The 22,857-nt window shown below is 38.8% G+C and overlaps 2 protein-coding genes across 5 annotated transcripts in view; one reads left to right on the plus strand and one right to left on the minus strand.

Moving 5' to 3' along the window:
* Window positions 1–7: 7 nt before the first annotated feature.
* On the plus strand, window positions 8–5,783 carry DPH2 (diphthamide biosynthesis 2). Of its 3 annotated transcripts, XM_088154276.1 has the most exons (8): window positions 22–114; window positions 339–440; window positions 573–731; window positions 926–1,038; window positions 2,309–2,529; window positions 3,156–3,800; window positions 4,813–4,989; window positions 5,367–5,783. In XM_088154276.1, the coding sequence occupies exons 3-8, from the start codon at window positions 579–581 to the stop codon at window positions 5,489–5,491; spliced, it is 1,434 nt and encodes a 477-aa protein (XP_088010402.1). In that variant the 5' UTR covers window positions 22–114; window positions 339–440; window positions 573–578; the 3' UTR covers window positions 5,492–5,783. The 3 variants fall into 3 exon arrangements, with proteins under 3 accessions (XP_088010401.1, XP_007420030.1, XP_088010402.1); XM_088154275.1 differs by having other exon boundaries at window positions 8–440; XM_007419968.3 differs by lacking the exon at window positions 339–440 and having other exon boundaries at window positions 9–280.
* Window positions 5,784–5,904: 121 nt separating this feature from the next.
* The window catches only part of IPO13 (importin 13), a 54,443-nt gene continuing 37,490 nt past the window's right edge, over window positions 5,905–22,857 (minus strand). Inside the window, exons 13-20 of one of the 2 annotated variants that reach the window (XM_007419969.4) lie at window positions 22,241–22,378; window positions 21,746–21,842; window positions 20,270–20,322; window positions 13,813–13,879; window positions 13,497–13,555; window positions 13,024–13,113; window positions 12,463–12,644; window positions 5,905–11,184 (exon numbers count right to left, since the gene is read on the minus strand). In XM_007419969.4, the coding sequence (XP_007420031.1) occupies window positions 11,088–11,184; window positions 12,463–12,644; window positions 13,024–13,113; window positions 13,497–13,555; window positions 13,813–13,879; window positions 20,270–20,322; window positions 21,746–21,842; window positions 22,241–22,378 (783 nt within the window). In that variant the 3' untranslated portion in view covers window positions 5,905–11,087. Of the gene's footprint in view, window positions 11,188–12,462; window positions 12,645–13,023; window positions 13,114–13,496; window positions 13,556–13,812; window positions 13,880–20,269; window positions 20,323–21,745; window positions 21,843–22,240; window positions 22,379–22,857 lie in introns of both variants that reach the window. The other variant, XM_015889787.3, reaches the window with a different exon arrangement.

Raw genomic sequence — 22,857 nt, forward strand, 5'->3', positions numbered from 1 at the left:
CCTCTGTCAAGGACTTTTGCTTTTCCGGCGACCTTTCTATGTCGGGGTTTGCTGTTGGATGAAATGTTCCTCGTTAATGACGCAAGGGAGACACGTACCTTAGCGTTCTACAGAGTAAATAATTCGGCGTGGTCATTGGTGGTTGTAGTCGGTATCCGGAAGAAAGCGTATAAAAAAGTCCATGTGGCTGGTGCTGGGGTGTATTTTTTTTCTCTTTAGATAAATAGTAGTAATGGAGCATTGTTGATATATTGTAGCTGCTCTTTGGAAGCGCCAGTTGGTAAGTCACTGGTCACTCTTACTCTGTTTTTCTCTAATTTTTTTTTTATCCCCGTCAGTTCGTACTTCTGAAACAACGCGTGGCGTCTATATCGAGTTAGTTACAGTAAGGGTGGAAACCACGCATTTTCGTTACCAGTCCCTTGCTGAGCCAGATCAGGGTAAGAATCAGGGTATGCAGTATTATAGGCCTCAAGATCATTCTCAACTTGTATGTATCAGGCTTACGGAGCCAAAATTGGGTTATCCTTATATGGTTGAACATAACTTGACTTTTTGTATTTTGCATTTAGATCATCATGGCAATGGCATTCAACAGTGATGGAGTTGAGGTGATTCAGCGGACTCTGACTCCTACAGAAGTAGGTGGTCGTCTCCCAGCTTTAGGGATAGAGGAGTTTTATGAACTGGAGAGAGCAGCTGCTTTTGTATCTGAGAATGGCTTCACCAAGGTGAAATATTGTGTGACCTGACATAAAGTTGCCAGTACTCTTCCAGAATTGGATGTATCTGTTTCTTCTTATGGAGTAATAGCATTGCATGACAGTACAACACTGATAGAAATTGATGGGAGAGTAAATAAATACACATTTATTTTGTTTGGTACAGTAAAAATATTTTGAATGATCTTGGTGTCTTGCCATAGATTGCTCTTCAGTTTCCTGATAAACTTTTGCCAGATTCAGCAGATGTTGCTGCAAGGATGGAAACAGCAACTGGTGCCAAGATGTATGTCCTGGGAGACACATCGTATGGCAGGTAAGATCATAGGAAGATCTACCTCCTTTAAAGACAACATGAAGTCTCCAATGGGAATTTTATATGCACTTGTTGAGTAAACTTCAGTGAACACACTGGAAATTACAATTAAGTATACATGGGCAAGTTTGCACTCTCGTTTTTATTCCTTACAATTTAGTGGAATGTTACAATGAAATTATGTAAAGGAGGTCTGGACTGTGTCCATCAGCCAGTAGATTCTTATAGGAAAAGCAGCTGTGTAGTGGCTTGTAATGTTGGAGAGTGCTCCATTCTATGTCCCCTCCCTTTTTCCTTCCTAGTCACATGACCCAGAGTGGGACATACATATTCTGTCCTTCCAGGCGTATATACATGTACAGACACACAGAGATGCACGGCAAGGGGAGAGTAGAAGCATACACACTTCTTTACATGGAGGATGATATAGATGTCTCCTAGAATATTGTATCTGGTTCTGGGCACTCATTTTAGGTAGAATAGTGACATACTGGTCCATATCCAAAGGAGAGCGATGAAGATGATGAGAAACTTGGAAGGAAAAATTTAAGAGGAATGGTTGGAAGTGTCAGGTATGCTTAGCCTGGAGAATATAATATTTCAGGGAGACATGCTCGTATCTGAAGGGCCATCACATATAAGACAGAACAGAAGTGTGAACAGAGTTGGACGAAACAGGACTAGGTATGATGTGCTTAAGTTACAAAGATTTAGGTTAGACTTCAGGAAAAAAAATCCTGTTGATATGAGCTATTCAACAGTGGAACAGACTGCTTTGAGAGGTGGTGGACTCTCCTTTGGTTGAGGTGTTTAAACAGAGGCTAGATGGCCATCTTCTGTTATACTGAAGTAATGGATTCTGTATTGGGCAGGGAAGGTGCTATCCAGCTCCCTGAGGTGTCTAATAGATCAGCCAAGCCTGGCCAAAAGGGGAAATGTCTTTGCTAATCTGTAGCCCCAAAGCTGAAATACAAATCTTAGAAGTCTGAAATACTATGGTGATGGATGAGGGTTTTGTAGTTGAGAAGTATCAGGAAATTGTAAGTTTCCCATTTCCATTTCCCAGAAATGGAGTTACTAGATTTCGTAGGGTTATAAATCCCAATTTTTTATCATTGACCATGCTACCAGGGTTGATGCTAGTTGGAGTCTAGTATCTGGGAGGCCACTTTCAGTACAAGGAAAGTAATTTTCTGTATGCTGGGACTGGTGGTGGTTCAGTGAAATGTGTACTTGGATTGCTGTGGCTAATTCTGTTGCTTTTCTTTAGCTGTTGTGTGGATGAAGTGGCAGCAGAGCATGTGGGTGCAGAGGCTGTAGTGCACTATGGGCCTGCCTGTTTGAGTCCTTGCCGCAAATTGCCAGTATTACATATATTTGGCCGCGAGCAGCTAGATGTGATGCGATGTGTGGAAGTCTTCCAGGAGTTGCATCCTGACCTTCAAGCATATGTGGTTGTACTGAGTGAATCTGCATATTTTCATGCCATTGGTAAGTCTAGGATGATTGCTGTGTGGACATAAATACATTGCAGTGATCTGTTGAAGGGGGAACGTTGGTAGGCAAGAGATATTTCAGGCCAGGATGGGGAAGCTCCCGTACAAATACCATATCCATTTCTAGTCTTAAAATCTGCCATTCTACCAATCCTGACTTTGTATCTAGTGTGTGTGTTTCTTACAATTAAGCTAGTAGAATCAACTATTAAGTCAAAGTCATGCAACACGCGCTACCGGTACTGCTGTTTATTGTTTGGTAATTTGAATCAAGCCAGGGACAGAACTGAGGAAGACTTGAAAATTCCTGCCAAGAGGTTTTACTAATTTCTGCAGAGGGACAATATGACTTTAAGTGAAATAGTATAATGATCATTTGAGTTTTATATCTTTGGATAATATCTTTGATCATCTTTGTCTATAACTCTCATTCATCTTGATGTATCTCAGCTAACCCATCTTTCAGCTCTGCTTGCGGTCCCTAGTCTGATTTAAGATACTTTCTCTACTGTTACCGGAGGCTTGCCAGGAATTGGGGACACTGCAGATATGCTAGGTGGGATTGTATTTACCCAAATATTAAAAGTGGATGACTTTTCACTGTGTTTCCTCTCTTCTTAGATGACCTGGCCTCTAAGCTGCAGCCAATTTATCCCAATGTGGTTTTTTCTCAGTTGGATAGCAAAAAAAATCTTGGTTCAAACCAGCTGGTTTCTGGAACGATACAGCAATTTGGGCGGCACTTTATAGTAGATGAACATCATGGTCTTGAAAACTACAGTATGTTCTATGTGGGTTCTGAAGGACCAGAGCTTACAAACTTCATGCTGAGTTGGAACCAGTGCCCTTTCAGTTCTTTTGATCCTAGGACAGGACAAGGCCGATGGGAAACACTGGATGTGAATCGGGCCCTGCGACGCCGCCTTTATCTAGTGGAACGGGCACGAGATGCTCAAGTAGTGGGTATTGTGGTGGGTACTCTTGGAGTAGAAGATTACCTGTCTGTTTTGGAGCATCTCCGCCAAATCATTCACTGTGCTGGAAAACGTGCCTACACGCTGGCTGTGGGTAAACCTAATCCTGCAAAGCTGGCAAACTTTCTAGAGGTGGATATCTTTGTGTTGGTAGCTTGCCCACAGAACTCCTTGCTTAACTCCACTGATTTCTATCGACCCCTGATCACGCCCTATGAGATGGAAATAGCATGCAATCCAGCTCGGACTTGGACAGGCCGCTATGTTACAGACTTCCGCCGCCTCCTACCAGGTATTGCTAGATACCCTGATTCAGAAATAAGCATGAATAACAGCTATGGCTTAGTGTTCTTTTTCAAGAGATTTCTGACTCCCTTAATTTCTGACTGCTGGAAATCTTGCTTAGTTGTGTATTTTCAGGCTTTCCTCTGGAAGCACGATTATAAAGATAAGCAACTTTTGATGGTTTGGGGCATAAACTTTTGAGGCGAGGTTGTGAGCAACATCAGACAGCATGATGTTGCAAAGTTAATAGAGTTGCATTTTCTATCTTTTCCAGGTTGAACGTTGGGGTGTATGTGTGGGGGGGGCATGGGAAAGTAGAGGGGTTTTTTTGTACAGCATTAATTTTAGGATTTACTCTGATTTCTATGTATTTTCACCCTCAAAATCACTAAAAGCCATGGTGCTGTTTTGGGGGGCATGAACTTCTATTACCACAAAAAAGGTTAGGAATCTTTTGCAGACGTGGGAGCCACAGATGATCCATTTTTCCTTTAATATTAAGGATTAAAGACCTGGCTCTGCCAGCTTGTGTGGATTGACAAGAATCTTACCCAATCCTGGGGTTGGGTGGCATCTTGATGACGGTCCCCTAGTTACTGCCAATTTTAACATCTATCCTTGGATTATATTTCCTATTCATTTAGGATTATTTTATACTGTGATTTTAATTGATTTTAACAGCTTTGTAAACCGCCCAGAGTTTTTTTTTAATGAGATGGGAGGTGACAAATTTGATATATAAATAAAATAAATATAAAGAAGCTCTCGTGATAAGGAAGTTCAAAGGTATGATGAATTCCATCAAGATTTTTGGTCCCGGCCTGCTATTGGTCTGCTACAGCCAGAGTAACCCACAAATTCTTTGTTGCCATTAGTATCCCCACACTCAGATAAAATCAGTTAGCAAAAACTTTAATTGGTGTTTGCATGCTTGAGTCAGCCTTCGAATATATAACAAGTAGAGTATCATTTTGTAAAAGACAAGGCTTACTACTGTACGTATTCTCTCATGTCTCCAGGAGCGTGTGACCATGTCCTTTTCCCAGAAAAGACCAACAGTGAACCTAGCATTTCACTGATCACTGGACAGTTGCGCTCAATTTCTCCCTCTCTGACACAAGATCCAGAGCCAAATTCTGGCACTGCTGTGATGTGCTGCAACCATTTACAGACTGTGTCTCAGATCAGCCCAGCAGGTATGTGGTCTGGAGTAGTGGTCTTTCATTTGCAAAGGATCTCATCACTTGGTACTTTTCTTTTGATTAATCAATTATTTTTAAGATATAAAATAGTTACTGAAGAATCTCAAAAATTGAGGCTGATAAAATAACCTATTTACTTCTTGAATTGATATTACCTGAATCCATTCATAGATACCAGTAGGCGATTAACGGAGGTAGAGCTAGGATTAATAACCTAACCAAAGTGCTCCCACACAGTATTTATCTTTCTTAACTAAACTATGCTAATGGCCTATTGATACAAGCAATTTCTCATAATTTCTAGCTTGTGTTGCCTTTGGAATAAAGTTGGGGAAAAACATTTTTGCCATGAAAACCTTTTTGTATCTTAGCCTCATTCTTGGAGTCCCGCAGCTGGCGAGGACTGGAGCAACAGCTGGGCCAAACAGAAGTTAAAAAAGCTATTGTGGGACGACGGGGGATTGCCATTGCCTATGAAGATGAGCCCTCTGGATGACCAACCCCGGTTATAAAAAACATTGGCCAGAGAACAAACTGCATTCCCTTGTTGGATCTGGATGGGTTAACAGAACATGGCTCTTTTTGAACTGGTTGACAATCTTGTTTTTACTCTTCTCCTCACTGTAAGGCAAGGGCTATAGCAGAACTTAAATGGACTGGCCTAGCTTTCTCCCAGTACATTGATGGACAGATCAACAAATTAAGTACAGTGCTGTAACAGCATTCTTTTAATGGAAGAATAGAATTTTAAAAATAAAAGGAAGGAGTGTTGATCTCTGCCTGAAAAAGTGTTGTGTTGGAGTTTTTTTGTCTAATGACAGGAGACAAATGTTAATCCACGATAGTGACAAATTGATAGATATCCATGTTGTTTAAGCTAGCCCTCAGTTGTAATTTCTATTGACTAGGAAATTAGACTATTTGAGACTATTATATAGACAGACATGAGGTTCTTTCAAAAGGGAGGGATGAATGACATTCTTAACTGTATGAAGGGGAAAAAATCCAGTAGAGTTTGTCATCAACAGCACAAAGTAAAAGATAGAGAATAAAATATTCTGATAAAAAGTAGGGGACTACAAATGGTCTAATACCTCTAATGAATGATTGCTTAGGAATTTAAAATGGTGTCTTGTTTCTAAGAGTAACAAAACAAGTCTCAAAAACCTGGACCTGGGATCTACATGACATTAAAGGGCTGATCAAAAGTATTTTGCTCCTTGAGACACCCCCATTTCCCTTGATATTATCTCAAAGGTTGACAAATGTCCCCTCCCTGACTTGTGGACAGCAAGTTAGTTTAACGGTGCAGAGCAGGCAGAATGGCACACTGCTCTGTCTTCCAAAATCTCACAATTGCTTCCCAATTTGTAGAATCTGCTGAACTCTGCCGAACAGTAGGGTCAGCATTACTTATCACAAGCTGAAGTCAGCAGGGTGATGCAATTGCTAAAAAAGAAAAAACAGAAACACCTAATGTAGTTCTCAGGCTGTATTAATAGAAGCATAGTCTCCAAGTAACAAGTAGCAATATTTCCATTTTATTCCAAAGCACTGTGTCCTTTTCTGGAGATCACACTTAAATATGTAGACAAAGTGAAATTGGCTAAGAGGGCCACAAAAATGGACAAAGATACCGTATGGAAAATATTCTATAAAGAAAGGTTGAAGGAACAGCATTGTATGGGCTTCCTTAATTAAAAACACAGATGCTGTGCTTATGTAAGGTTCTAAGTATTTCTCCCAAATCATCTTTGAAACATGCACAACTCTAATCTTGATCTTTGCAACCCCCAGTGGACCAAATTAAAGTTCTTTGTGGAAGAATAAATGTTGGGCAAATATTAAAGGAAGATTATTGATTATAAGAGCAGATTGACAATAAACTAATTAGATAGATAGATGGTGGACTATTTGTTACTGGAAATCTTCAGGCAGAAGCTCTAACTTAAATCTTAAATCAGTCTGTTTGCAGACTGTCAGTCTTGCCAGTCTCCAGCTGTATTTTCCCTACCCAATTGGAATGCTTCTGTTCAGGCTTCTAGGTAGCCACTTCCTCCTCCAGGATTTTTACCTCCTTGCATTTTCTTTTCCAACCGACATTCAGTTTAATGATGCTCAATCTTCATTGGACATTGGAATGGTTCCCTTTGGGGAGCTTTTACAAAAGGATTTGAAAATCATAAGCATGCCAATCTCCTTATTTCTCAATAGCCCTGTTTTGGCCATAATTGTATAGGCACTCACAAGTTTGCTGTTAAAAGGAGTAATTGTGTTTATGCATATGTGTGCCTGCACAGAGAAACATGAAAGTACACAGACACCTAATATGCACCTTTATCATCCAGCACACAAACAAGTACCTCTACTTCATTTCCTTTCACAGACATTATTTCTCTATTACATCCTTAGTGTGAAGTCAAACCAATTAGCTTCCACAAGATGGCGTGAAGTCAATTCAAACTACATTAATGCATTCCTATTATGCAAGGGATCTCAAAGCTTTGTGGGTCAGTAGGCATATTTTGAATATTACAGCCATGTAATTTTTTTAAGTTCTCTGAAAAAAGTTTGCAGTAGTAAGTCTGGTAAGTCACAAAATACCCATTTACTAGGAAGTCAAACTGGTTACTTCTTACTGCCCTGCACTTGTGAATTCTCCACCACTTCAGCTTATTTTTCTCCTTTGGTTTTGATCAGGTAGGCATTCTTTCAAACAAAGTTCAGGCAGATAATCCACAATGCCTCTCAGCAAGGTGGCTCACATGGTGGAGGTGTGCCCCTTTACCTTGACTTGGCAAAACACCCCATGGAGGACTACTGTTGCCTTGATGAAGACTCCAGGCAAGACCTCACTTTGCTTTACTAAGATAACTACTGTATATGTGCTATGCACACACACAGCCTGTTATTACTGAATGAAGCTTCAAAGGACTGCTTCCACTGAAATCTTGACAAAGCAAAACACATTTTATAAGTATTGCATAACCTTATAGCCCCTGTGGACTCTGGAGTCTACATGAGCCCAAGAGGCACTATTGGAAATCTAGATTATATTAGAGGCTGATGTTTTGTTTAGCGACATGCTAGCTTTTCATTTTTAAAATGAAAAAAAACCAGGTGGAGCAGGGAGTTTGGCAAGTACCAAGAAAGGTGTCCACCAGCCCATTAGCACTAAGGAAGAGGCAACCTGAGCAGAAGCACTGCTTTGCCATCACTGTTCCACAAGATGCTGTGTCTAATATGCCACACTTTTTGTATCTGAACACCGGAGCGTCAATGGAGTGGGGAGGCAGTATTGAAGAATGTTAATGCAAAATATACTTATTTGGTGTGGAGGAGTCTTAGAGAAGTAACACAGCAATAGGAGTTTTTCAGCAGGAAGAACAGTGAAGGTTATGGGGAAAAAAATTACAAAATGGTATTAAAATATTGCAAGAGAATAAACTCCAGGGAAACAAGATGGAAACACTTTTGGTACATGGCAAAGGAATACAAGAAATTTGCCTACTTTGGCTGAAGGTAACTCACTACTACTTAACTTTAGCCACATGAATCTGTTTTCTAACAGATTTTTGCTTGCTTCTTATAGCTGGAGGAGAGGACATTTTTATAGTGTATAGATCAATTTCCTTCAGAAGAATCCTAGCAAACTTGTACGTTGTATCATTTCATGATAACTTACTAGAACACAGGGCCCATCTGTGGCTATTTTTCCTAGACTGTTTGTTGCAATGACTGGAGGTACTCTTGTGTAGCCAGGCCTTGGAAACAACCATATAAGCTATTTTTCATGACTACCCATTATGAAAATGGGAGATACAAAATGGTGACAACAACATCTCTAAACCTCTCACGTGGTCAAGAAGGTAAGGCAAAATACTAATCAAATAGAATAGCTTAAGGCTGGTTCTGTTCAAGGTAGATTTCGGCATGTACAAGTGTGTGTGTGTGTGTGTACATACACACATACTGCTTTCTGTGCTTCTCAATTTTTCAGGCACCTGTTAGTGTCTCACGTTCATCTAGGATTTCTTTATGTTGTAGACAGAAAGGCTGATATAGATAAGAAAGCAACAATGCTGAACAACCAAATAAGTTATAGTCTATAAACCCCACCACAAGGCACAGTATAGCTGTTGTGAAGCTATGTTTGGATATGGAAATGGTATCATTTGTTCACCAATTCTACTTCCTCAAAAGTCTGTCTTTCCCATGTTTAGAAAATGAATCATTCTTTGCATTATATTACTTATCTACAGTCATGCCATGCCAGAGGAAAAAGAAGACAACAAGGATTTGTTCCCCCTGCCCTTGAAAGCAGAAATCACTTGCACAGAGTTTGTACTTTGCTTTCAAGACTCATAGTAAAAATATCTGGCTAAATTAAAACAATTCTTTCACTGAAGAACTGTAATTGTATGTTAGAATATTCTATTTTCAAGATTTGATGTAGAAGAATGTATTAGAGAACAATCCTTTTTAAAAAGTGGGGAGGGAATTAAATGTTAGATGATTCACCACTTCCAAAGCCCTGTTACCTCAAATGTAATCAAGAGAGGAGGTGGTTCCCCTACCACACACACTTAAAAATACTTCCACTGGCCAGAGGAAGAGCTTTGGATCTGATGAGTTCAAGATTATCCAGTTACCAGCAGAACACTGTAATTTAGCTCCCATCAGCAGTAAAAAGGTTCTCCTAAAAATATGGGTCTTTCCACAAGCATGGTCTCTATTGCAAGATAGGTTCTGCCATCTATCCCCACTTTGCTGCACAATTGTCCTTTCATGGTGCATAGAGTTACTCTGTTACCATGCTTATTTTATATATGAACTTAGATGTTCAATTTAATTTTCTGTTACATTATCCCAGAATAGCTTTTTCTTTCCCAAAACGTTTTCTTGTGCTTTTATACAGAAACTCCTGCCAAGTCTACATAAGTTCCTAGTACTTATCGCACTGATATTTGGATATTGTTCTTTAGATAATAGGTGATAAATGTTTTTAAGTTCTCATTAAGATAGCAAAGATGATTTTGTGTGAGTTAACTTTAACCTACCCAGTGCTGGGCAAAGGAAAAGGATCAGCAGCAAACCTGAGTTAGGAGTCGGTATGAAATCTGGTTAAACTACTCCTATAGGAGAGGAGAAGTTACATTAATATATTGCCACTGAAATGGTTCTAGCTGTAAAGTGGTTTAGCTTAATGAATCCCCAATCCTTATGATATCAACAATTTCCTGTATGAAAAAAAAATTATTTTGCCTCCATCTTCACTCCACCTTTACCAGCTCTGTGCAACCCAGATCCATCGTACATCTCAATTTTCAGTAGCAGGGATAATGCAAAAGTTTTTTCAAACCATTCATGATGGCAGCTGCAACTCTTTCCCTGCAGCAGACCTAGAAACTCACATTCACATATTCATATCTTTGAAGATGCTCTACAGAATGTGCAGAGGCAGCAGCAGGAGGAAAAGTTAAAGAGGTAATGTAGCAACTCATACTTGCCAGCACTCCAAGGAATGCCACAGCCAAAAAAGATGGTGTTGCCTCTTTGTGATACCTTGTTGGACACTTAGTACTATTTATTGCACCAATCAGGCTAGGGCAGATTGTATTCTTGTAACTGCCTCTTCTACAGCTGTAGTCCACCCCTGCCCATATTGCCCCCTCCCCTAATACACCAACCACAGCAGCTTAGAAGTAGCCTTAATATAATTCAAGGCAGGAGGACCTTCACTTCAATCAGACACAAGCTTCCTCATGCAAGTAAAAGGTAGACTCTTTAGAAATAGACAATATCACAGACACTTCTACAGGAGCGTGCCAAGGGGGCAAGTGGCAATTGGTACACTAGTCCTGTGGTCAGCAGGGTATTGTCCAGCTCTGCTCCAGCCTCTGTTCCAAGTCCTTGCAGCCTGCTACCTCTGAATATGCAGAAGGGATTTGGAAACAGCCTGTTCTTGAGAGGAGCAACCACAGTAGGTTAATTGTAAAGTTATCATCCTATCAGCTGGTTTGGTAACAGCTTCAGGCGATGGCAGATAGCTAGAACTGTTCATGCTGCAGTCTTTTGCCACACAGATCTCCTCAGTAGTCTGCTGTATATTCAGTCCCATGCAGTCCTCGACAAAGTAATGTGAACTCCTTTACCATCTCCTTCACACGTCGCTTGTTCACACGTTCTCTGCTAACACAAAGGAGGGATGGTGAAAGATCAACATGTGACACTAAAGGATGATAGATGGTAAGATCTGAGGACTTGCCAATAAAGCATCAGCACACAGAGCAGCCTATTTTTGACATGCTCCAAACAGTTATTATTCTTATTCCCATACTCATTGGAACTCTTTTTAGGTAGAAATGTGGGCTAAAAAGTATGGAGAACAGAGCTGTGCATGCTAGTCCACTCCACAGATTTCTCATGTGCTGGCTTCTATCCTTTCAGTCCCAGACCCAAACAGGCACAGAGCAGGGAGATCCTGAAGGCAAGTTCTATGTGCATTCATATAAATGCAAGTAATATTTGTAACTACAGATCCTGATAAAGCAGGATCTATGATCTCTGAAGAACTGTATTCATATTCAAGCAAATATACACATAACCTCTTTCAGAGTTCCCTGCTTAAGAGGGTAGAATCAAGGACACAGTAAGAGGGGCCAACATGTGGAACCCCAATCCCCTATAGCCTTTCAGCAAACACTTAAGGAGGGATCATGACATCCTCTGCTACCAAGCAGCAAAGAAAATTAGACTGAAGGGCTAAAGCCTTCTGCTCTCCTTGGACATATAAAATATTATCAGCAAGCTCTATTAAAATGCAAGCCACCGTTCTAGTGATGTCATCTGGCTCCAGAGCAGAGCCACATTTGCAGGCATATTATATGAAGCACAAGCAAAAACACTTAAGCTGGAACACCCCTGAGGAACCTGCCTGATCTTAGCTAACCAGTATCTTTTCCCTTTGGAGAAGTGGTGGGAAAGCCAAGACCAAATCAAACAGGTAGTCCAGCTGGTTTGCTTACAAGTGCAGCACCATGCTACAGATGACAGGAAAAGAAGGAGAAAATATATTTTCGGTGTTCCCTTTTTTCTATTGAACTACTTTATACAAACAAATACCCAGTACACTTTTAGTATCTTTGTTTTAATTAAAATACTGTACGTGCTGTTTCTTTTATAAAATATTAAGAATTAAATTAATTATTCTTAAGAGACTTAGCTATATAGAGCTAATTAAGATTTTTATCATCTGGACTTCAAATGAACAATTTACTGCAAGAGAATTTAGGGTAAGGCTGTTGAGAATCCAAAGAACTAAGCACTAGATAGAATGCATGGAATAATATTTAGAGAGCCTATTCTGGCCAATTTAAGGGAACAGGCAACATTTTAGAGCTGGGAAAACGTTCAAATATATTCCCCAATTCTGTCTCTCTGAAAAGATGCCAAGAGGAAACTCACCTGAGAATTTGTTGGCTGAAAATTTCCTTTTGCTCAGGGCTGACACGGGTCGATGGAAAGCCATCCTGCTGCATCACTTCCTTGATCCACACACTCAAGTAACTGAAGCAATGCTTGTTGAGAGCAAAAAGAATCTCAGCAAAATGATCCATCAAATTACGTGAAGCTTGGCCACCTATACCCTGCAGGAATGGAGCAAATCCAATCAATTCTTGCAAGAGACTACTGCAGGATGAGCTTTACATTACAGTCCTATGAAGGTGCCAGTAGATTGCACCAAGGGCCAGGCTGGGTGCTTCAGAATATTTAAAGCCCCAGCCTTAAACAGATTCCAATCCTATGCACACATACTTGGAAATAAGCTCCACTTAATTAATTAGTGGAATTTATTTCCATGTAAACATGGACAGAATCATGGTGCAAATAATCCTGAAAATATTCTGATAACAAGGAAACTGAATCAATAAAACAAATTGGAATAAATGCAGCCTATATGTGAGCAACATGCTTCTCAATTATCCTCTTACATTGTTCCCAGATCGTAAAAGGCACATTGCTTACCTCAACTACAGCTTGCAGCAACATTTTGCCATTCTCATGTACCACTTGTCCCACAGGTGCAATCTCCCCACAACGTGGCAGCAATTCAGTCTATAACAAACAATTGGGGGAAAAGGTCTAAGTTACCAAAATATCAGAACAGCAACAACAAAAAAAGATATACAAACACAAACTTCAAACAGGAAATATCCCTTTCTTATAGACAGAACTTAAATAAATATAATGGAGGCATATACAAATTGGAGAGATTGCCACCCTATTCCCCAGTCTTCATACAAACTTTAAGTACATAAAAAGAGATATCCCCAAGTAGTAATAACACAAGCAAGTCCTTTTATTCAGTCTGGGAGAGGCTCACACTCATCAGTTTAGGTGTTCTGCTATCCTGCCCCAGCACATCTGCTTTTCATACATATGGTTCTATGATACCACTAGCCAACGATGGATCTACTCTACCAAAGGCATATACTCACAAAAAAGCCACAGGCAGCTTTAACAGTTGGTGCTTCAGGAAACTTCAAGGAGATCACACCTAGAAGGAAGCAGCAATCTGGTATTCAGCTAGTACAATTATAGTTTTCTCAGTGAGCAGAAAACAAAAGTATGCTTTCCTTCCTAAAGTAAAGTCTATTTACAATGGGTTTTGTTTAATTTTGGAGACATTTCCATATCAAGAACTTTTCTCCATTCCTTACATTCATCTCAACTTGTAAGGATCATAGCCCATTGTGTAAATCACTTCCCACAGTGATTGTAAAGCAATTCAGTCTATGGCACTTGCCTACTCACCACAGTGGAATACTGCTTTGACATCCAGGCTGCTACACAGGAACAAGTCAGGTTTCCGTTTGAGTGCCTGCAAGGTACACATATGTACACAGACAATAAACACAGCTCTGGCAAGCCATGGACAAGCAATTGCCACAGAGGAGCCCTTGGCAAAGGCTTGCGTGTGCAACTTACCTGGCCATCAGCTATAAAACACAGTAAGCCAGGTATGGGAAAAAGGGAGAGGATTTTAAGATGAATACTTCTTATAATAAGAGCATAAGAGCTCCAGGTAAAGAGGAGCCTCTGAAGAAACATGAAATTGAATTATTACCTGGAAAACAGCCTCCTAGGATTCTTACTTTGTTACAAATAATGATATACACAGGTATAGGAATTCCACTCTAGATAGCCAGGATAGGGATATCATTAAATCAGAAACTTAGCATTTGGTTTTACTTTTTATATCTTCATCCGCCTAGAAGCATATTTCAGTACCATAGATAGCAAGTAGAAACAAGAACAATACATACTTAGTCTATCAGCACTATGGACTGCAATTCTCAGTTCCTGTACTTCTGTTCCTAAGTCTGAGTTACCATGACATTTCTAAGAACACAGCTTTAGCCTAATAGCAAAATCCCTATCATCTAATCAGATTCTACACAACTGACGTATAGTTTCTACTACTAAAATATTACAAATGCTAGGTCTCTTGTATGATGAACAGCAACTGGATTTTCAAGACATCTTTAACAGCAATTAATCTTTCAGCACCATGGACAGCAGCCCCAACGCCTGTGCCTGAGTCACTATAGCATTTCTAAATATTAAGAGCAAATGGATCCCTATTGTCTAACCATCTGGTGCACCACTGTACCATGTTTTCTATCACTAGTCCCCGGGTTAAGAACACCTGGTGTACAGACAACCCATAGTTAAGAACGGAGCCTATTGCAGCAAAATTCAAGTTAAGTACACAATGGTTCAGGTTCATTACACAATACTACTTATACAGTATTACACAATAATACTGTTCCAGCTTACATACAAATTCGACTTAAGGACAGACCATGGGAACAGAACTTGTTCTCAAACTGGGGACTACCTGTACTGCAAATGGTAGAGCTCTTGCATGATGAACAGCAATTGGATTTCTAAGATAATATTTTTAACTGCAATTACTAGTTTCAATATCTTTGGGTTCTATTTTCCTTGCCCTCTTTGTTTCACTTACAGACAAAAGGAACCAAATTAATTATGTTCCTTTTCCTGATGAAAGACTAAACAAAAGTAACAAACTGAACTTTACTGTCATTTCTGCTAAGACTTACCACTGTTCTAACCTTCTTGGTGTTAATTTGTAGACTTTGTAACATTTCTGTATTGTTAAACTATCTTCAAATTATCAGTAAATATTACAAAAGCTTTATGAATTTCAACAGTATATTTTGCCATTACTTTACTAGAAAAGATTTGCTTTTTTGCCTTACATAACTTTTTATTTAGATGTATATTTTACAGCAATATTAAATGAAAAGCAAGTATGTTGAATCATATTTTGTTCTTACAACACAAAAAGCAAGGCCAAATAAAGAATGAAATCCATCTCTGACACAATACGCCTTTCTTAATTTTTATAGGAATCTTTCTTATATTCAAAGAAATACAAGCAGAATGATGAAGAATTAACTTCTATGAACACCAATTAAGTTTTATGAAAACGTTTCACCTGGCATGCTCTTTATTTGCCCAAGTCAGACTTCACCCCTGGCGCCTACATGGAAAGTCCCTGCAGTTTTCTAGGCAGCATTTTCAGAAGTGGTTTGTCATTGCCTTCTTCCTAGGGCTGAGAGGGAGTGACTGGCCCAAAGTTATCCAGCTGACTTTCATACCTAACATAGACCTAGAACTCAGATTTTCCCACTTCACCTTAACTACTAGACCAAACCAGCTCTCATACTGCATACTAGCTGTTAGTTATAGAAAACTGTTTGCTAGTTCCTAATACTTTACACTTCTAGATTAACTCTTTATCTGAATTGCCTTTGAAATTAAAAACAAACTTATAATTGTATGCCAAAACTGGATGTGGAAGCATATTTGAAGGACTTACTTGTGATTTAAAGTTCTGATATTTTAAGCTGGAAGTATGCAACCTGATGTCTTCCAGATATTTCGGAACAACTCTCATGGCCAACAGTAAAGAACTGTGAAAACTAGAAGCCAGAGGATTAGAAGGGTACTAGGTTGTCTACTCTGTTTTGAACAATTAAAGTTGGTCCAGCTTCCCAATTTCAGGAAAACTAAGTAATATCAAAAGATAGGATCATCATTTAATTTAGGATTAACCAACACCTGGGTGTTTGCAAATCAGCCTTACTGGATTATTTTTAATTAGGGAATGAAGAAAGGAAAGTTGTTGGTGTAATTATATTCCAATATTCTAGGCCATTTGGTTGGGAAGGCAATATATTTGGTTTATCAATCTCTTCATTTTAGAGAACTGACAATTCTGCTAGGTCTAAGCATTTCAAACCCCTGATAATGGCTTCTAATGAGATTCATACCAGAAGTTATGCTGTGGGGGAATCCAACTGATCTCAGTTTTCACTATGCAAATAGATCAAACATTCTCCTGGACTAGTAGGCAACCTAACCAGGACATTTTAATTTTAAGAGAACATGCCTGAAGAGGGGCGACTAACTGTGTAGTGTAAGCAATATCAACCATTAAATCATCAAGTGTTCTACAGTGTTTTGTCCACTAACAAGTTTTTTTTAAAAAGCCTAAGCAAAGGTTTAACATGTTTTATCATATTCTTGCCTGTTTTAGAGAGTGCTCATGTTCCAGGAAATGCTTTTTTCACCCAACCCATTTTTTAAAATCTCATCTATAATCCAAAAACAGATTATAATATTGATTCAGAATTTTCTATTATGTGCTTAGATTGGTAATAAATACATAAATAAAACAAGCACCACTTTCTTTCATATTACTCCAGTCTATTACATTTACATCACCAATTGAAGCCCTGCTTCATGTGACACAAATATAAAAGACATAGGTCATCCTAGACATTTGTAGGGTTCTTTCACTGATGTCATATATCCTTTAGAGTCTTTCACTGGGCAATCTGCCAAGTTCCCTTGCTACATTTAGGTGTGTGACCCAAACCATTTTTACTAACGTGCTTGGAACAGGGAGATTTTTATCTACTGGACCACCACAGAGGATCATTTAATTTCAAAAAGTTAGGGTTTTAAATTTATTTTGTTTATTGTCCTTTTAAGCTAACTTGTAGATCTGCCAGATCAGAAGACAAAGCATAAAGTTAATAGTTACCTGCTGTTTTCTTCAAAGAAATTATCTAAGAAGCATATGGTTATAGGGAGAATTACAGGAATGTTGTGCTGCACTAAAATGAGAATTTAGGTCCCACATTCATCTCCACTATGAAGTACAGCAGAAAGAAGTTTTGCAAGCAAATGCAGGCACCTCATGAGACTATTAATTTGGTTTCTTCAAGGGCACAATCAAAACCACTATGCAGACATGAAAAGAATCTACTCTACATGCAAAATCCTGATCTGCTGTTATTAAACTTCCCAGTCTTTGAAAGAATCTGCTTCTTTGTTAGAATCATATTGTTCTCTTAATGACTTATTCAAAAGGAAGCATCTGTTCTGCAGATTGATTGATAATCATAATAGGATTATGAAGTTAAATCTGGGAGTCTAGAATGATGTTGCATAGGCATTGTAAACTGAGTTATCCAGCAAAAGAACAGTTGATATGCAATCAGTTATGCTGAAGAGTCCTCTCTCAGAACAGGCAAATAAAGCTAACATGAAATGGTGCTAAGTAGGATGAGGGCGGACCCTCATAATAGGCTTTATTCTTTTTTTTTTCTTTTGATACAAATAGACATTGCTATGGAACAGATATAAATGACATCTATTGGAAAAATTCAATATCTTCTATACTGAAGCAGGACATGACATATAATCTAGGGGAAAAAATACATATAATTACTGTTATATCACTATTATCAAACCAAAGATTTGATTACTTGTATTGATTTAATGCTCTATATCTTCTTGGGAAAAGTGGATTCTTGCAAAAAGGATTGAAAATAAATGAAAATAAAGAAGTAGACAAAGATACTGGAAAAGTGCCAAAATAGATAGACAGAATTTCAAAAAGTATGGTCATAATGTAAGTTTTAGAGCTGAAGCAAATTAGCTCCCAAAAGTTCTATATAAAATTACTGATAAATATTGTTTGGACACTCACTGAGTATTTTTATGCATTATTTAATATCAGTATGACAAATATATGATGACATAAATTATTTATTCCTGCTAAGAAAGGCATCTCTATGAGAGACAGAAAGAATGCAATGGGACCCTAGAATGGAAGATGGCAGAAATGCCAGAGGCTCTGAGTTGTAGAATGCAATGCACCAATATATTTTTAATTAGTGTTGAAACAAACTAGTGAGCAATGGTAAGCAGTACTAGAGTAACTATATCAATAAAACCCAATAAATCCTTTTCTAATGTCAGGAACTCATAAAGTTTCTAGTGCTAAAAGAAAATGTATTTAAATAGGAAGACAATGGGAGAGGGAATGCCTATGTTGATATAGTGCAAACACTATAGTATGGAATAAGAATGCAATAAATTGGAATTTTAAAACTTTAATATGGACCTAGTTAAATAATCATCACTCCCCTAGAATTGTTAATTTCAGAAGACTATCTGTTTAAGTCTAGACTCCATTTTCCTCAGACCCTCTCACTTTTGCTTCTAAGGAGCTTCTTGCTTTGCAGGGATACTAGATGGAGGGAGTCTGAACATGAGGGTTCTGGAGTTCTCTGCTTAGCTGTAGCAGTTCTGAGACACTGTGAGACCCTGCACTGGTTGAACTGGACCAGGCAGGTTTTTTTCTATTACTTTTCCCTAGACTGTCCTCTTCTCATTCAGGCTGTAATTTCCTACACCCTCTATAAAAGCTCTTCCAATTTACAAGCATTCAGTTTTCTCTCAGTCTGCTAGAGTTAAGCCCTCAGTGTCTCCCAGGACAACAATATTCTTTCAAACCTATGCCAAGAACAAAGAGTCATCATATGGTTACATGTACAAACTAACAACTGATTTCAGTTTTGTATTTGAATGCAAATTAGTAGACAACCAGATGAAGAAAAAGCATTTTAAAAAGGTGATATTTTGATCCTTAAAATATTGTTATAATTTCATACATTTCTGAGGTCTCTTTTAGTTTTCAAAAGAAAAATGTGAGTTGTATAGGCAGTCCCCAGGTTAAGAGAGCCCAGTTAAGGGATGACCCATGGCTAAGAATGGAGCCTACAGTAGCAAAATTCAAATTAAATACACAAAGATTCTAGTTAAATACACAATGGTTCGAGTTAATTACACAATACTACTTATACAGTTATACAATAATACTGTTCTGGCTTACGTACAAATTCAACTTAAGGTCAGACTTTGGGAATGGAACTCCTTCTTAAACTGGGGACTACCTGTATTTGTATTATGGCGTGCCCAAACTGCAAGCTTTATAAACTGTCACAAGTGGGGGCTAGGCACTGAAACACTTTCCACATCACAGCCTACAAAAAGCTTATTAAGCAACAATAAATCAGAGCCAACAGGAGAGCATCTTGCTATAGTCAGGAGAACCAGATGATATCAAAGATCACACCCTTCTCTGCTTCATTAATTCTTAGTCCTGCAGCTGATTTCCAATAAAAGTATTGCTCATCCAACCCAATAGCAGTTCACTATCCATTTATTCTGGAGCTGGACAATCCTCAGCAGTATCTCACTGCTCACTGCATTGTACATTATATCATTACAACAACATCTGAGACAAGACTGCATGAAAGATTCATGATCTGAAAAAAAAAAAAATCAGACCTAGGAAATCTCAGCAAGAGTGAAGAAGGATGGAGCACCAAAAGATTTTGAGAGCAGATAGACAAATCAAGCTGTTACTCCCTGTTATTCACATTACACCAGCTTTCTCCTAGGAGTTTAGATGTAATCCACTACATCACTGAATTCTACCCAACAACTGGAGACTCTGGATTTGTTAAGAGCTCAGAATCATTAGAGCCAAACATACAAAACATATACAATCAGGATTTTTAAAGTTTTTGAACTGCATTTGCCATTTTCCAAAAATTCCTCCTGTGTCAAGTCACAGCACACGACCTGAAGCCAAATCCAATCTATAGGTCTTGTTGCATCTCTACGTAGAGAGGAAGGGACAAACTTATACCTAGGAAAAGGGAAAATGTTTTGTTTTCAACTTCCACGGAAACAGATGAGAAACTCGATATTCAACTAAAAGGAAAAACGTTGTCAACAGAAAGCTAAAATAGGTTTAAATTGAATTAAAAAAGAGAAAGAGAGAGAACAGAAAGTGAATGAATAAGAAACTAAAACACACCTGTGCCAGGAGTTGCATAAATGAATCAACAATATCAGGATGATCCCTGGGCCCTAAAAATATAATAAAGATGTAACTGAAGAGAAAAATCATACAAACAGCAACTCAACATCATATAGTTATGTGATACAGAAAGAAATTACAAGTGAAAACAGGAGTAAGGGAAGGGTGGGAGGGAGGGTGCAACAGGGTGGGCTGAAGAGGGCAGGCACATGAGCAGCTTGAAGCAAGTTAAAGAAACAAAACATACAAAAATCATGGAGCTTGGAAACCCAAGAACAGAAAGAAAGTGCAAAGGAATAGGCATGTTGCCCAGATTCCCCTGCCAAGCACCAAGGATAAGAAAGGGGAGCTGATTGCACCCTAGCAGGGAAGAAGAGAAGCAGGAGCTAACTGGACACCAGCTTCCTTTAGAGAACTAGCATATTTGCACTGGACACTTATCTTAAAATAATTGGCCCTGGAAGATAATTCTAGAGTCTATTGACAAATCCAATATTGGAATGGATAAAAGTTCTAGAATCCATTTGAACTCTAATGGGCAGTCCCAACACAGTATGTTCCTTTCACTCTTGTCAAAATGTTCACTTGACTGGGAAGTGTATAACTGTAACATTTTTTAATAGGGAAAGACCAGCATGACTGCTGATAAGCACTCTTCTTTTCAGCATCATGCACTGTGAGACTGATGTTCCTCTGAGTTGATGCTACAGTTCTGCCTGATGAAACCAGGCAATAACAGGGCATCACTCAAGTACTGATTCCAAGTTCCAAGTTCCAACCAGCCACCTGGGAATGGAGCCAGATACCCTAATACCCATGCTATTGCATACTGATTTTATTGGAATTATTTACATACTCTAAGCTTATCCCCCCAATTAGGGACAACTTAATGGCAGTATGGCAGTTCCGCAGAAGCAAAAGGCAAACCCAAACACTTGCTAGGAAATCAGCAGAGCTCTGAGAGTAAACCTCTAAGCAGAAGGACAGGGGAGCTGTGGTGCAGAATCTTTAGAACAAACTGGGCCGCAGGAACAGATAGATGTGGGTGACAACACACTGATTATGCTGAACTAAATAGCAACACACTCCCTAGTAAGTCTTATTCAAAGCCAACAATTATGCGAAAGAGACTACTAACTCTACTTTCTACTAAAACTAAAAGTCTGACAACCAAAGGGCACAGTTTCAGTTTCAAAAGGCTGGAAGAAGGAGGGGAGAGGGGAACACATAACAGCACTATTGCCCTCTCAAATAATGACTGATATTCAGGGAGAAACAAGTAGTAAACTTGATTCTCATTACCCAGGATATCATTTCTAAACTCCTTTGATGCTCATTCAACAGGGCCTATTACCTAAACAAGGGAACTCTGGCTATCTGCAATCCTACAGGCTAATCTGAACCTCTTAAATTAGGAAGAACTGTTACCAATGTGACTGCTTCACAAGAGTGAGGGTCTCAAGACATACGTACCTTGCTGAAAGAGTGTTAATGTAACTGATGTGACAAGCAGAAAGAGCGCCTTGATGGGTGGGAAGTGGGCAGGCTCATGGGCAAAGATGTGAACCAGCTGAGGATATAAGAGATCACAGAAATTGAATACGTATGGTATTCTTCATCCTATTTCACATTCATAAACCTACTTTTTTCCACCTCCCTCTCCTTATTGATATTTGGGCCAACCACCTCTCTCTGTTGTTACATATCAGTAAAAGCCTTAGTACTAAGACACCAAAGAAGACAAAAGATTAGATAGTTCAGGGACACTGCAGTTTCTCAATTGTTTTTGTCCATACAGACACAAATCATCCATTTGCATGAGCTAAGAGAAGAAAATATATTATTTTTGTACAATTCTTGTACCAAAGGAAAAGTCAAAGGCACCGGATGGCTGAAAAACTGCTCAACAAGTATTAGTTTCCATTCTGAATTTAACACCTACCAGAGATTAATGTGCTAAAAACTTACCTGCCTGGTGAGGTCAATAGCAGATGCCTGAGGAATAGTGCTATACATCTGTCCAAGCATCTCACACAGTTGAGGCACCATGGGTGCAAAATCATCTAGAAGGGTCTTCACAGATTTTTCAAAAATGGAGCACACAGACTGTGGGAAAAAGAGGCTGTGTCAAGGGAAAACGGATTAAATAACTTTTTCCCTCAACTAAAGAGTTGTTTATTTTGTATCCTATTCTTCGTTGAAGAAATTTGAAGCAACATAAAAACTTTCCTATTTTATCCTTTGAGATAGGGTAGATTGAGCAAGACTTGGTCGTGATTATCCAGCAAAGCTTCATGATTAAACGAAGGCTAATTTTTGGCTTCCCAATTAAAAAAACAACAACATTCTATCTGGCTCACATCAGCCACTACAGTATTACAGTATCACTATCTTTTCATTTTTGCAATCCTCCTGCTGCTTTAAAAGTTGATTTTCATGAGCAGAAGTGAAGGCATCACCTGAGCATCCCTGTATTTCAGTTAGGAATTGTGATAACACAACTGTAACACCAAAAGATGTAGTTGTAACACCAAAGGATGTACTGTAGGAAAGCATACTATTCTCCGAACAGATTAAAGAGTTTC

The sequence above is a fragment of the Python bivittatus genome, unplaced genomic scaffold (genome assembly GCF_059951505.1).
Source record: "Python bivittatus isolate LINGU-HERP-01145 unplaced genomic scaffold, Pbiv_v1 ctg000700_np1212, whole genome shotgun sequence".
In the NCBI taxonomy this organism is placed as follows: domain Eukaryota; kingdom Metazoa; phylum Chordata; class Lepidosauria; order Squamata; family Pythonidae; genus Python; species Python bivittatus.